Here is a 15,670-nt window from a genome sequence, read left to right as displayed (position 1 = left end):
TATAGTGGTTTTCTGTCTTGTAGGCTATTTTATCTCAAAATGATGAATGTAATTTAAAAATGTGGAAATTAGCGTATTGTAAATACTTCCCAGCATTTCAGTAATAAAAGTATAGGCTACATCTTTTTAAAATGCATCTGAATTACAGTACAGTGCAACAGTCATCGAACGGTGCTCTGCAGTGGTCAAAAAGGATTTAAAGGGGTCATATTATGCCACTTTTACAAGATGTAAAATAAGTCTCTGATGTCCCCAGAGTGTGTATGTGAAATTTTAGCTCAAAATACCCCACAGATAATCTTTATAGCATGTTAAATTTGTCACTTTTTGAGGATGAGCAAAAACTCTCCGTTATTATGGAAGCATATGTGTAGCAATATTCAATTTGAAATGTAAAATGCAAAATGGCAATGCAATATGTAAAATGGCAATGCATTTCTGTATTTAAATTTACATTTTCCATACCATATATGCAATGTTTGGAGAAAAATGAAAATTCAAATTCAATAATATAATTTACATTTGCCATTTCCTACACTACTTTTAACATATAATTTAAACATATATTTTAATGCTTTATAAGTTGCAAAATTAAAATGAAAATGTATTACAGAAATGATTATATATGTTTAACACGTCCAAGCAAAAATTGTAGCAAAATGATCATTTAAATGTTATTTTTCTTAATTGCATTTACACTCACAGTGCGATTGCATTTTCATTAAATGTCCCACAATGAATGTAGCAAAATTCAATGTGGATTTGAAAATGCATTTCGAGCCAATCATGTCCCCGCCCCGCCCTGTCAATCACTGCGTCAAGGCGGGGCCAGGTGTTGGAAACATGGCGGCAGCAGAGCTAAGAAGTGCGAGGCATAAACTGGCAGATGAAGCTAAGCAAGAACAGAGAAATATCAATGTTCCTGCATCATTTATAATAATAAAATCTGGATGCTATGTCTTGTTTATATATGTTTATATGTATATATATAATATATATATATATATATATATATATATATATATATATATACAGCTATGGAAAAAATTAAGAGACCACTCCAAGTTCAGAAATCAATGTTAAGTGGTCTCTTAATTTTTTCCATAGCTATATATATATATATATATATATATATATATATGTTTTATTTTAATAATAATAATTTCTATTCGAAAAAATAACTGTCATGTTTAAACCCCTCTTTCACACACTAGAAAGCACCCCATCCAGCCCGTCTCTAATGCTCCTAAAATTCACTCTGGTGATGTCTTGTCTCTCTTGGACAGCTACACAGAGTCATTCTTCTGGGTCTGAGCAATGAATTACACAGGCCTAGGGCCTATTTCTTTTTTGTCTTTTTTAAATCTTTTTTTTTCTTCTATGAAACAATTTCATTTTAGCCTACATAATTTTATTTATATGAAAATCTTATTTAAAACTTCTCAACTGCTATTTTTTCTCAACACAAGCCATCATGCCACAAAACTCCAGTTCCAGCACATCGTAAAGGCACTACTGAACTACTGGATTTGTAAAACTGAATGTTTCAAGATGTTGGAAATACAACATTTGATAGAAAACACTATAATTTAAAAATAAAAAGCACATTAATTACCACTTTTTTCCAGCAGATGGCGGCAGAGGACCATTTATTGACTCATTTAAGACATTTCCTGTAGCTTAATATTTTTTTCACGTTTCGCTTTTGAATAAATATTAAACATTATGAAATCAATCGGTTTAAAAATAAATGTTGTCAAGGTGAAGTATGAAGTACTAACAAAGTCTCATGAAAAACAATAACTTTTCTTGAGCATGAATTTCACAGAAAGTGCTCTCCCTGTATAATCAAAGCAGCTGTCAGCACTAGTGCAGCTCAAGATCAATGATTTCAGAACACTTGTGAAAGATCTTATTTTGTTCACTGAATCTGTGCACAATAAATCCTTAATTTACAGTGTGTTGAGGCTTTTTTTTTTTTTTTTTTTTTTTTTACAAGTGTGAAAACAGATGGTCAAATTAATTTTTGCTTAGGAGGAACACTGAGGGATGCGTCTGTTTAATGTTATATTTGAATAACTAAATTAACACTAAGCCTGAGTATTTAAGTGACTATATTCTGATTATAAACTAAGTATTACACTAAAAAAGCTGTTAAAGCTACCTCAGGACATTAAAGATACCAGCACACCAACAAGTGACATTTCACGGGAAGTTTTCCAGCTGGTTTGTATTATTGCGGAAGTTCTAAAGAACGCTACGTTTATATGGTCCATTGGTACTAAAGGGCCCAAACTGTGCCAAGAAAATACCCTCTACATCATCACACCACCAACACCTGTTCACATCAGAAAGATGGGTTTAGACATGACCAGAGTTATTTTTGGGAATATAAATTATTATTATTAATATTATAATTACAAATAACACTCATTAGCATCCAGATAGACTACACATCGTTTTATTAATGATGCATAAACAATAATCAGAACGATAAAAAGAGAAAAACAGACAACCATACTGATAGAGCAAGCAGTAATCCCGGACATCTTGTCTAATATTATTTCTATGAGTAAAGGAACCTGTTGTAAAGCAACGCTCACTCGACGCGTCTGTTTCAGTCTGTTTCAGCACTTCGAGCTGCGCAATTAAGAAAAATAACATTTAGCCTAAATGATCATTTTGCTACAATTTTTGCGTGAACATGTTAAACATATATAATTTAATAGAATAGAATAATGTCTGTAATACATTTTCATTTTAATTTTTCAACTTATAAAGCATTAAAATATATGTTTAAATTATATATTAAACGTAGTGTAGGAAATGGAAAATGTAAATTATATTATTGAATTTTAATTATCATTTTGCTCCAAACATTGCATATTTGGTATGGAAAATGTAAATTGTAAATGTAAATTTAAATGTAAATTTAAATACAGAAATGCATTGCCATTTTACATATTGCTTTGCCATTTTGCATATTACATTTCAAATTGAATTCTGCTACACTTATGCTTCCAAACATTGTATTTGTTTTCCTAAAGTTGGAGGGCCCATAGCTTCATGGGAGGGGGGTCTGATGAGGGGGGCCCAAAGCTTAAAAAAACTACTGCCCGGCACTGTCCCTGTCACGGTTGGTTGCAATAAAGATGAATGCAAGATTTAAACACAAGCCTTTTAAGTTTTTATTTACACAGAACTCATGAACAAACAGAACAACCGAACCTGATGTGACAAGAACTGACAATGAACAGAACAAAACACATTAATACACAGACCAAACTAATTAACCAAATTAACAACAGGTGCAAAAACGAATCAAACAATGAATAACCATAGAAACAGGTGAAAACCAAGGAAACTGAACTAAATGGGAAAATAAAGTTACTTGCGATTCTTATTTAAAAAAGTAACTTATATTTTGTTGTAATTTAAAAGTAATGCATTACTTTAGTTACTTGAAAAAAGTAATCTGATTTACTTAACTCACATTACTTGTAATGTTACCCCAACACTGACTTGCAGTATTAAAAAAAAAAAAAAAAAAAAAAAAAAAAAAAACATTAACTAGTAGTTTACTAAGATTATGCTTTAAAAAAAAGTGGGCTAGGATCATACAATTTAAACTAACAGTATACCTCTAAGTTCACTTGTTATAGTTGTAGCACACAAACTCAAACTAGTTTTGTAAACTAGTTTTGTACTGAAAGTTTACTGCTGTTGCACTCAATGTAAACTGTAAAGTATAATTTTATAAACAATTAAAACTGGGCCTATTTAGTTCCAATAATTATTGAAATAGTACACTTAAAGGTGTTCAACATAAAAACAATAAAAGTTAATATAGTTAGGTTAATAATACACTTAATCAATGAAATTCCTGTAAATTGAATATGTACAATCTACAGTATATTGTTTTGTTTTTTTAAAAAATCTAAAGGTTTAAAGACAATAAAAAAATCAAATTCTGTTTCATAGACATCACATACAGAAATGCAAACAGAAATGTCTCATCACCAATGAGAAATGTGCAAAAATCAAATCATAAAATGTTCTTTAATAATTATTTAATTATAATCATAATATTCTGAGTAGTTATAGTATAAATGGAAATCTTCCTTATCCCAGAAAACCTTCTTATTTTCTTTGCAAAACTCTGTTCTTGTGACAATGACAACAATGATTATGTAAATTATGTCAATGAACAAAAAAATATATAAACAGATTTTGTCCAAGCGATCTACAAAATCCTCGTTGCTGTTTGCCACTTGCTCTTTTTGGTCCATTTTTTCAAAAAAGTTCACTATTTTTTGGAGGGAAGCCACCTCTGAAGGCAGATCACTAGACTTTGTTGTTGCAATCACACCAGCATCTGCTAATAGAGACCATATATTATATATATATATATATATATATATATATATACAGTATATATGCATGAACATACACGTCTGTCTCAAGCTTTTAACTCCTTATGTTTGCTTTATTTAGTATTCTAAATTCTTACCTTCATCCTGACCCAGGCTGGCATTTGGGGGTTTTTTGAGGTTCTTTGAGCATTTACAAGGCAAGATTCTGTCATCTAATGTCAGGCGTGTCAACAGAATAGACATCACCATGCTCAGTACCAGATTGACCAGACAGAAGCAGAAGTGATAATCTTTGGAGCAAAATCCAGAGCAAAAAATAATTTACTCGTGCACTGCATAATTGTAGATGAATAAAAAACTTCACAGTATTATAAATTATGAATCACATTTTGTTGCATCGGTGTCACATCAGCTAACCACTGGGATACCTCAGGGTTCGGTGCTGGGGCCCCTCCTCTTCTCAATACAGTATTCAACACATAAGATCTATCATTGGTTCACAAAGTTCTTCTTACCACTGCTATGCTAACAACAAATGCAATACGAATGCAAGACTCAGGAAACCACAAATATGGGTCTTTTTTGTCTTTGTTTAAAGTTTCTATTTTTTTTTTTTTGTGCTTAAGCACATGGCTTTGTTTTTATGTTGTCCATATGCTCCCCTTGTCCTGCCTCCTTGTTTCCCTTTACCATGCACCCACGTTTAGTCATTATTGTTTCACTAATTGTGCTTACCTGGTCCTCATGTGCTTTCCTCCCTATTCACTGTGTTCTCCTCCCACAAATCTTTGCCAGTTCATTTTGTGCCATGTATGTAGACAGTTTGTTGTGCTACATGCTCTAGTCATGTATTTTACCTGTGTATCCTTGTTAAAGTTTTGCTCTTTGTTTCTCTGTTGATTTAGTTGTTTATTCTAGGATAATTTAGTATTTGTAGTGGAAACTTTAACCATCCTGAACATGTCCTAGACAACAGAAATGACCTAAACAGTCACTTCTGTTGTATTGTATTACAGTATGACAGTTGCCCAGGGCTACACTGACAGGTGTGCAAGAGGCCTGTTGTTTTGTTCGTTCACTTACGGAGGATAGGGCTACATTGTCCACCACTGGCCAGGTGATCATTGAGGATGAGGAGGAACATGGTGAAGCTCAGAACCAGGGTGACCTTCAGGTTGTTGCGTTCTCCTCCTTGAACTGGCAGAGCAAAGGTCACCAGGTCAGCCAGCATTATTAGTACACTGGGCAGGATCAGGGTCACAACAGCACTGAAAGGACTGACGGATAAAGAGACCTGTTAACACATGACAGGAGAAAGAATACGTATCAATTTAATATTTATGTCTTCACACAGATAAACATTTAGCAATATTCTATTCTGTATTGAATTTGAAAAGAATGTGGTCCTTCAATGCTTTTTAGTAAATGGTAGTGCGTAGAAAATTTTGACATATGGATAAATATTTGTTCAAAACTCACATTTGTTAATTAAAGACAACATGAAACAGCATTTATAGTGCATTTGACTTCCATAACGTAATTCCATATTCCATATTTTCAAATGAAAAGGAATGATTTGATCTGTCTGGATTTGACTGGATTGAGAAAAGTTAGGCCATGATAATATTATTTTATTATTTCATAAGAATAACGTAACGCTTGGTATTTTAACGTGAGATGTTACAACAAGAATATCTATGGCAACAAGAGCTCTTTTGAATCGTTGTCGTTTTTCCTCACATTTGTGGTCTGTTCTCACGATTTATTTTGAGATAAATACCGTTAATAATTCACTGGAATGCACGAAGAATCTCTCGTTTTTCTCCTCAAATTCTCACGTCTCTTTCAGGTTTGTTTTCAGGTAGGCTAAATACAATTTATTATCTGTCAAAATGACAGAAATCACTTTGAAATAGTATAACACAATGCTAAAGAAAATTACCATTTTTGATTAAGATAACGTATAGGCCTATGTTACATAATATAGACAGGCTACTAGTGATACCCATTCGTTATTGCTGTGGAAAGAAACACGCTTTTGGGGTTTATTCGTGGTCTGTTGAAAGTACGTTGTTGATGCTTTTACACTTTTAAATGTCCTTTTAACGTTCGATGGTTTAAGGGTGAGTAGAATAACTGTCATCTCATTGTAGGCCTACCCACTTTTTAAAAAACGTATTATTGCGTTCATAGAGAGCATAACGGAGGTTACACCCATAATTCGCGCAAAGTGTCATGGGGCGTTGGAATAAGGTGGATAGTGGTAAAGTTTCTCGTGATTATTAAAATGTTCTTCATAATAATGAGAGAAAAAAAGGTTCTTTTAAGATCCCTCTCGGTGGTATGATTGTTGACAAAAGTGACATTCCAAAATTCTGTAATCTTGTATTCTGAAATGTTAAATACAGAATGATAAAGTGTTTGTGAAATGCCATTGTTACTGTTCGTATCACTGCATATCAAGTGCTAAAGAAGATGTAGATCTGAAATTCATACATGGTAATTGATGGTTAGTTTCAGACAGGCGCTGTAAGTGGTAGACCAATCACTACAGACTGGGCCATCTGACACTGTGAGAAAAGAGCTGATGCTGCAATCTACATTATGAGAAAATAAAGTGACCTTGTTGTATACCTACTGTAAGATACATTCAAAACAAAATTAGGAACCTTTAAAATTGCAGAATAGGGGCAATTTAATTCACTCTCACTCTTAAGTGTGGTAGTCATCTCTAAAACTTAGCAGTGTGAACATGTCCTAAGACCAAGCACATTTGTTAAGATGGTAAATAATGTCTGTTTATGTTATGTCATGTTGCCTTTAAGAGTTTAAGGTAATCCTGACATATACAGTATACACTAGAAGTAAGAATTAGAATTAAGTCAGTAGTTACCGAGAGATAGCTGCGGTTTTGAGATGTTTCATCTTGTGTTATTGTCACATCCATGGTCTTCCACTCTCCTTGAGTGCTTTTAACCACAGATATGTTAGTAGTTTGACTGAAAGAAAGCCCACAACCTAGATCAACACAAACAAAAGAACATTTCGCTCTTTAGCAGTTATTCAAATATCTTTTCCATGTTGCTCCAATAAATCATTTATTCTGGAAGAATGTCCCTGGTTAAGAACAAATTATCAATTTAGTTCTACTGTTCACTTAAAAATGTAATCTTACCTCTTTTGTTCCATCCATTGATGGCCACACGACAATTATCATTTACAAAGGGATAGCTGAAAAGGTTAATATCATCACAGCTCACTGCTATGAACAAGATAATGGCATAGTCCACAGTTCCATTCTTCAACACCAGTACATCATTAGTGTATGGCTTTATGTTTACATCTATCCTGAATGCATAAAGAGAAAGAATGTGACATGAACCATTTGTGAGTCCCATCAAAGGGAGCCATCCAGTGAAGATTTTCATTAACCCAGCTAACTTATGTTGTCATGTTTAGCTTCAACTGTCACATATCCAGTTAATTTATATACACTCTCTATACTCTTCATGGTGACAGTCATTTTTATAGCAGTTGTGTCATCTGTGGCTATATATACATGCATATATACAATGCAGTTAAGGCAGTTACAATTAAGTAATCTTTAAACAGTTCACTTAAAAGTGAAAGGAAATTTTCATCATGTTGTTCCAAATTTGTATGACTTCATTCTGTGAAACACAAAAAAGAAGATATTTTGAAAAATTACGAAATGACAAAACATCACTGGACCTTTTTGAAACTGCAGTATTTTGCATGGTCATTTTTTTTATCCCACAAAAAAAGAGATGCTTACAGGTTTGGAACGATATCATAAACTGCGAGAAATTCATAAAGCCAAACTATACCCTCAGTTTTGCAGTTTGGATTAACAGATCCATTAAAAAATCTCTGTCCAGAAACTTTTAAACATGCAACATTATTTTTTTTTTCTGTTGCTGTTTTGTCTGGTTCAGAGATACTTAACAGAAAAAAGCATGCCATGCCAAAAAATCTGATCTGAAGTCACTTACGCATTGTCCAAAACTATCACAGGAGTCCAGATTTTGTCAACTGGTAACATGACGGCTTTAACATTTGTTTCATTCCACTGTAGTTCAAGATCAGTCCACATCTATTGAGAGAAAATATACTTTTAAAAACACTTTCACTGACGTAACATTTTGCCAGTTGTAAAATCAAATCATTGTGAACATTTGTTAGAAGGTTAGGATTTGCTGCGTTATGAGGTTTTAGGGGAGATACTTTTTTTTTTTTTTTTTTGGAAAGGGAACTTCAAAAACATATTTTCTTACCATGTTTACCTTGACACGGCTGCTCATTTGCATGTTTTTCGTATCCTAAACACAGAATTGAGTTTTGTGCATGTGAAAATTATTAAAAAAATGAATAGTATATTTACTTCAAATTTATTTTAATTGTATAATAATAATAATAATAATAATAATAATAATCTATAATCTAAAATACGTAAAAAATTAAATCTACTAATATCATATTGAACCGAAGTGAGTATTTTCCTGAACCTGCCCCGCCCCACAGCTTGCAGTAATTGACAGAACACCCGACCCGATATCTGACAGAAACAATCATTTTAGTCTCATTTTACCTGACCCATTTGACATTAAAACTGTGACCCAACCTGCACCCACATCATTTTCTCATGTAGCCAAACACAAGCAATAAACCAACATTAGGCATTCTGGGTCGATGCAATTAATTAAACATTGCATTAAACAACACAAGTAAAATAATAGAACAAAGAATGATTTAGTAGGCCTATTTAACTGTAATCTTAAAGCTAGTAAATACTGTATTTTAGCAGATTCACTCTGCATTTAAACACAGTTGTCTCTTCTGTAACTCAGCAGTGTTTACCTGGCCGCTGGTCCTCTATGTAGCAGCACGAAAAATAGGCTAAAACTTTTATTCAAATTGTGAATATATTAAATACATAAAGTGAGCAAAGCACGCTCCCTTTAATATAATCACTATAGCTTTTAATCAGATGCAGCACAATGGCTACAATGCTCAACGCTGCAAAATGGCCTTCAGACAGAGCGTGAACGCAGCTGAAATCAGCTGTCAAATGCACCGAATTGAGTTGAAATAGTCTTAGCTATTGGACCAGCAGTCCGATCGTGCCTACCGCACGTCCGACCCACACCCGCACCGCACTTGACACGTAAATATAATTCCACCCGTTACATCAAATATAAGTGGGTCACCACCCGTCCGCATGCAGGACTCTGACACAACACTTCCCCGACCACTGAAAGAATTTTTCACTGTTACATGGTAGGGGCTGCTATTACACATCTTCTGAAAGAGTACAGAATCTATTGATCAAAACACAGGTGAAGAAGAAGCAGAAACAAGTGAAAGTGCTTATGCACATGTAAAATAATGCAATCATCTACCATTAAACAGCATATAAATCAAAACTGCCTAACGTTACCGAATGAAATGGCGACCCAGGAAGAGGTATAGGACTGTGCAAGCTTTGGGGGTGTTGATGGATGTGATCTAATCAGTTTTAAAAATCGTTTTTTGATCTGGGCATAGTCTTCGATAAAAATGCAATTTTCTCAGCTTTTTGTTCAAAATGTTTTTTTTTTTTTTTTTTTTTTTTATGTAACTTACCCACATTTCATTGTTGCTAAAAAAAAAAAAAAGAATGCATGAAACTAAAATGTTTTTGTTGTTTTAAAAGCAAAGGCTCTGTTTTTTTCTTTTGATGTATTGCATGCTCAGATAATCATACAACAAAATATTCTGGAGGCCATGAAAGTGAAAATGATCAAATTATCAAAAATGCTGGTGCTGGCTGGCAACTTTTTTTTTAAAAAAACTGGCGAGGAAAGAGTTAACAATAACCGATTCACAGCTCACCAGCACCCACTTTACAAACATTGAAATGTCCCACATGGAGAATTCAGCAAGAACAATCTTTAATTAAAACTACTAAGGAATGCTCAGGAAACATTGGAAATAAAGCACAACCATAATTCACAACATGTACTGAATCAAGAACTGAGAGAATACAGGTTTAAAAAATATACAAGTTATAAAAATTACACAAGTTTTAAAAAATTGTTAACAAAAAAGTTTGTCATATTATCAATTACATGTATTTTTCGAGCATGAAAAAATACAAAGAAATGATTAAAAAAAACTGATACTTACAAAAGACATTGTCTCATATTGAATTGAAGTGATGTTTACTTGAACAGAACAATCATCACCCTGTGGTGCGTTCTTCATTTTCTTAGCAATTATTTTATTTGCCACACATTGATAGTTACATGAATCTGTCAACACTGTTACTGCAGATAAACCTGATAGAAACATACTTTAAATCAAAAGGAGTTGCAGAAGACGACAAAACATTTGAGAATCCCTAATACGTGTCAGAGAATGATAAAACGTTAACCAACCACGTGTCAAAATTACAACAGAAAGTATAGAAATAGATTACCAGTCAGACAAAAAGAAAAGACGAGGAACAACGAGATCCCGTGTTGAAGAACCATTTCAGTCCCTACAAACAAAAAGAAATCACTTATTCTCTTATATTCAAACATCTCTCCTATGTGTATATATATATATATATATATATATATATATATATATAGTAGTTTAAGAAACATTTAAGAAATTGATAAACTTTACCTTTGGTAGCCAATGTGAATAAATGAGCAAATTCTCCCAAAATGTCACAAACTTCATCTGTCACATGAAGTTGAAGTTAATATGAACAAGCATTAGTCTGCTTTTTAAAGGCTCGGATCTCTTTACTACGTCAAAGTGCAGAAGAACAAACAAAATTGAGTCAGCTCATATTAAATTTCATCCCACATTTTGTGTAAACGCAAGTTTTTGAAATTCTAATAAGCTTCCATATGGGCTTCAAGGCTATGAGTACAAAGGCAGTTTGCAGTGCAGCGTCAACTACCTCCAGGCCCTTCATTCGCCTCAAAGACAAACAGAAAAACAGAAAAACATGCAGCATGTTCAGAAGAGTCTGTAATCCTCATTTGCAAACTCTTTGTTTTCTTGAGGTTTTAGATGTGCCTGATGTTAACAAAGGCAATAATCACTAATAATATGATATAGCTATTGTATGTATACACAACTGTTGTTTAATTAGCTGAAATGTTTAATTAGCTTTAATTGCCCGATGAAGCATGCTAGATTATATAGTGTGCAGAATATTAAATACTTCTGATTCATACATAATTGGTAACTCTAATGGATAACACTTTACAATAAGGTTCATTAGTTAAACATTTGTTTATGTATTAAATAACATGAACTAACCACGAGTAATACATTTGTTACTTATTTACTAATCTTCATTAACGTTAGTTAATGAAAAAACAGTTGTTCATTGTTTGTTCATGTTAGTTCACAGTGCATTAACTAATGTTAACAAGATTTTAATAATATATTAGTAAATGTTGAAATTAACATTAACAAAGAGTAATAAATGCTGTATAGGTGCAGTTCATTATTAGTTCATGTTAACTAATGTAGTTAACTAATGTTAACTAATAAACCTTATTGTAAAGTGTTACCGTTAACACTTACAGTGGATTCAGAAAGTATTCAGACCCATTCTTTTTTTTTTTCACAATTTGATATGTTGCAACCTTATGCTTAAATGCTTTAACATTGTGTATGTTTTCACTTCAAGCTACTTGCCATAATGACAAAGCAATAACTGCCTTTAATTTATATTAAACCATTCTTTTAACATCTATGAGAGCCACATTTATGAAATCTCTGCTTCATTTCTCTGAAGTCTTGTGATGTTTTAGAGGTTAATATTATTCTGTATAAGCAAAGCTAATCTATGTCCATGTAAAGTATGATCAACTTTGCACACTTCAGGTTTATGCAGGCTATATTTAAAATGAATAACCTTTTACGAGTTAGTATTGTGCAGTTTAATTAGATATATTCTTAATCTTAATTTTTTACCACATCATTGACTCATAGGTCAGTGCTGGTAGTTTCGTTCGGTTTAGTTTTCAGTCTCTGTTAAAGAAATATTTCACCTAAAAATGAAAGTTCTGCTTCTTCAGTCAGTGTAAATGTAGTCCTAATGTGTAAATGTCACTTGAGTCCTAATTTAGAGAATATATTGAATTTGAACAAGGAACCTTTGTTGCAGAAAATAGGCAAAATTAGATGGGGAAAAACTTCATGGGGAAGGGGAAAAGTTCATATAATAAAGATTGTGGTACCGCAGCAGTTTAATTGCGTATCGAGGATGGTCCCTGTAACCATGCCTCACCAGATACACTATAGAAACGATACAATGCTATGATTTTTTTATTGGAAGGTAAATGATCCAGGATTGGAGTAAAAAAATAATGTAGAGCTCTATAAAATAGCATTTATAATGTCTAAGCTCACTAGACACTGAGGGGAAGATGATTTGGATTTACAACAACATATGACGAACCAATTTCTGGTCAATTGTTGAAATATCTTGGGTGAGTCCTCAGATTAAAAATAATGAGTTTGCCGATGTTACTGTGACTAATTACAGCAGTAAAACTGATACTTATATTAATGTCCTACAAATAAAATGTGAATTGAATTTATGATTGAAAATGTATCATATAAATATAAAAAAATAAATGTTAGCTAAATTGAATGGAACATCAACCATTCTGGGAAATTGTGACTTGCATACCTTGTTGTGCATTACAGTTGTGCGTTACCGTAAATAACTGTTGTGCATAATTTTTATTAAAGGGTTAGTTCACCCAAAAATGAAAATTCTGTCATTAATTACTCACCCTCATGTCGTTCTACACTCATAAGACCTTCGTAAGGCACTTCCCTGTCAGTTTCCTATGCTGTTTATGTTGTACACAGTGCAAGCTTCTGGGTTCTACAGAATTTTTATTTTTTGGTGACCCCTTTAAATTTTTGTACACAGTGTATGTATTTATGTATTTATTGTTTTACTGTTTACTGTTATGTATGGAGAACTAATAAAAACAAAATAAAAAAATAAAATAAATAAATAAAAAAGGAAGTCATCTTTCATGTTATTCCAAACCTGTATGCCTCCTTTTACAATACAAAAGGAGAAATGTTGTTCCTATTCATTGTAACTGCAAGGAAAAAAAGTGAATTCTTTGTGTTCCCAAAAGAAAGTCATAAGTTTGGAATGACATAAGGGTGAGTAAATCATGCTTTTACAGCAAATGCTGACCATATCAAAGTCCAGCAGCTGCAATTTCCTCAGGCCTTCCATCAAACAGAACAGGTTCACAGGAAAGAACAGAACAGGTGATTGACATTTGCTAACTCTTCTTGTCAGTGAGGTTTTTCCTGTGTAATGATAATAAAAGGGAACAATAGTGCATTTAATCTTGTAATGAAAGCTGGTTGGAGAACAACAGTTAGTCTCAGATTACTTTCCTGGGTAAGAAAACATATCCATCATTGGAGAGTTGTGTAAATTAGATTTTGCCTCAAGCATGTTCTGCCCAGAGCGTTTCATGTCAGCTTAATGATATACATGCAATGAAATGGTTAAATTATATATATATATATATATATATATATATATATATATATATATATATATATATATATATATATATATATATATATTAGGGCTGTCAAACGATTAATCATGATTAATCACATACAAAATAAAAGTTTGAGTTTGCCTAATATATGTGGGTGTACTATGTGTAATTATTATGTATATAAATACAAACACATCCATGTATATATTTGAGAAATATTTACAAGTATATGTATTTATTTATATTTTTATATAATTTATATTTTATATAAATACATTTTTTGTACATAAATAACATATTTCTCTTAAATATATACATTAATTTGTGTGCATTTATATACATATTAATTACACACATTACTAACACATATATTATACAAACTCAAACTTTTATTTTGTATGCGATTAATCGCGATTAATCGTTTGACAGCCCTAATATATATATATATATATATTCATATTTCATTAATAATAGGAAAATAATATCATATTTATTATTTATCATCAAAAGAAAGATAGACGCGCTAGTGGTTTTCTGTCTTGTAGGCTATTTTATCTCAAAATGATGGATGTAATTTAAAAATGTGGAAATTACCATATTGTAAATACTTCCTAGCATTTCAGTAATGAAAGTGTAGGCTACATCTTTTTAAAATGCATCCGAATTACAGTGAAGTGCAATAGTCATCGTACGGTGCTCTGCAGTGGTCAAAAAGGATTTAAAGGGGTCATATTATGCCACTTTTACAAGAGGTAAAATAAGTCTCTGATGTCCCCAGAGTGTGTATGTGAAATTTTAGCTCAAAATACCCCACAGATAATCTTTATAGCATGTTAAATATGTCACTTTTTGAGAATGAGCAAAAACGCTCCGTTTTGGTATGTGTCCCTTTAAAGGCAAATGAGTTTCAAGAGCTTGTGTTAGCAGTGCCAATTACCTCATGCAGACTCACTGAGAATGTCAGAAACTGTTCATCCTTTTATGTTCAAACCTGAGGTGGTCAGTGATGGAGAGACTCAAGAAGAAGTGTCAACATGTAGAATACAACAAGACTTTTCTGAACGGTTAGTTGATGAATTTATGTAGCTGATGTGGAGTTAACTGTCTTAAAGTCATTGGCATATTCGGTCATGATAATCTATAAATCGCTCATGTAGGAACTGTTGTAAGATCCTACAGAGCCAGAGAATATATGCTGCATGAAGACAGAACTAGTATAGTTTAGTTTAATTATGGTTATAACTTATGTTGTAATCTTGCTTTTATGACATGCTTTTGCATTTGTGTTACATACTGTATTGCAATAACATGGCCTCGCCCCTTTGTTGCATGTTCTATGTAAATTTTAGGGTTAGTGATGTCACTAACCTGGGAAGAAGCTTGTTATAATCCCTACCAGCCGTTTGTTGTAGTCCTTAAACAGAAAATTCTTTAAAAGAAAATATCTCCCTTTGCATTGAACTTTGAGCATCGTAACTTTGCAGATGTTGTTTATGTTCTAACAGCAACATTACACACAAACTAAAGTTAAAAAAGTGAAATCGCAATGAACCACCCCTTTAAACAGTGCTTTTTATAAAACGGCAATTGACATATCTGTCACGGAGACGAACCCCGTGAGTCCCTCTACTGGCCAGCAGAGGGCCCCATCCTCAGAATACTGACACTCACGCATCCACTCAGCCACGTATACTGATCCTCACTACATTCCCCATAACCCCGTGCCTTGGACTCTGATTGCTT

The 15,670-nt window shown here is 32.9% G+C and overlaps 1 protein-coding gene across 2 annotated transcripts; it reads right to left on the bottom strand.

Annotated features, from left to right (window-relative positions):
• Positions 1-3,139: 3,139 nt before the first annotated feature.
• Positions 3,140-10,012, bottom strand: LOC125263005 (neuronal acetylcholine receptor subunit alpha-5-like). 2 transcript variants are annotated; one of them, XM_048181842.1, is made up of 7 exons: positions 8,669-10,012; positions 8,387-8,487; positions 7,549-7,721; positions 7,267-7,391; positions 5,457-5,667; positions 4,511-4,663; positions 3,140-4,378 (listed from the first exon to the last, which is right to left on the bottom strand). In XM_048181842.1, exons 1-7 carry the CDS (start codon positions 8,699-8,701, stop codon positions 4,071-4,073), a joined length of 1,104 nt encoding a protein of 367 aa, XP_048037799.1. In that variant the 5' UTR covers positions 8,702-10,012; the 3' UTR covers positions 3,140-4,070. The 2 variants fall into 2 exon arrangements, with proteins under 2 accessions (XP_048037799.1, XP_048037803.1); XM_048181846.1 differs by having other exon boundaries at positions 3,140-4,375.
• Between the last annotated feature and the right edge of the window lie 5,658 nt (positions 10,013-15,670).

The sequence above is a fragment of the Megalobrama amblycephala genome, linkage group LG1 (assembly GCF_018812025.1).
Source record: "Megalobrama amblycephala isolate DHTTF-2021 linkage group LG1, ASM1881202v1, whole genome shotgun sequence".
NCBI lineage: Eukaryota > Metazoa > Chordata > Actinopteri > Cypriniformes > Xenocyprididae > Megalobrama > Megalobrama amblycephala.
This window is presented reverse-complemented; position numbering and strand designations above follow the sequence as displayed.

Coding starts and splice junctions, on each gene's coding strand:
- LOC125263005 (XM_048181842.1), bottom strand. CDS start 8,701: ATGCAAATGAGCAGCCGTGTCAAGGTAAACATG. Junction 7,392..7,548: donor CAATGGATGGAACAAAAGAG/GTAAGATTACAT, acceptor GTGTTGATCTAG/GTTGTGGGCTTTCTTTCAGT. Junction 4,664..5,456: donor ACAATGTAGCCCTATCCTCC/GTAAGTGAACGA, acceptor TTTGCTCCAAAG/ATTATCACTTCTGCTTCTGT.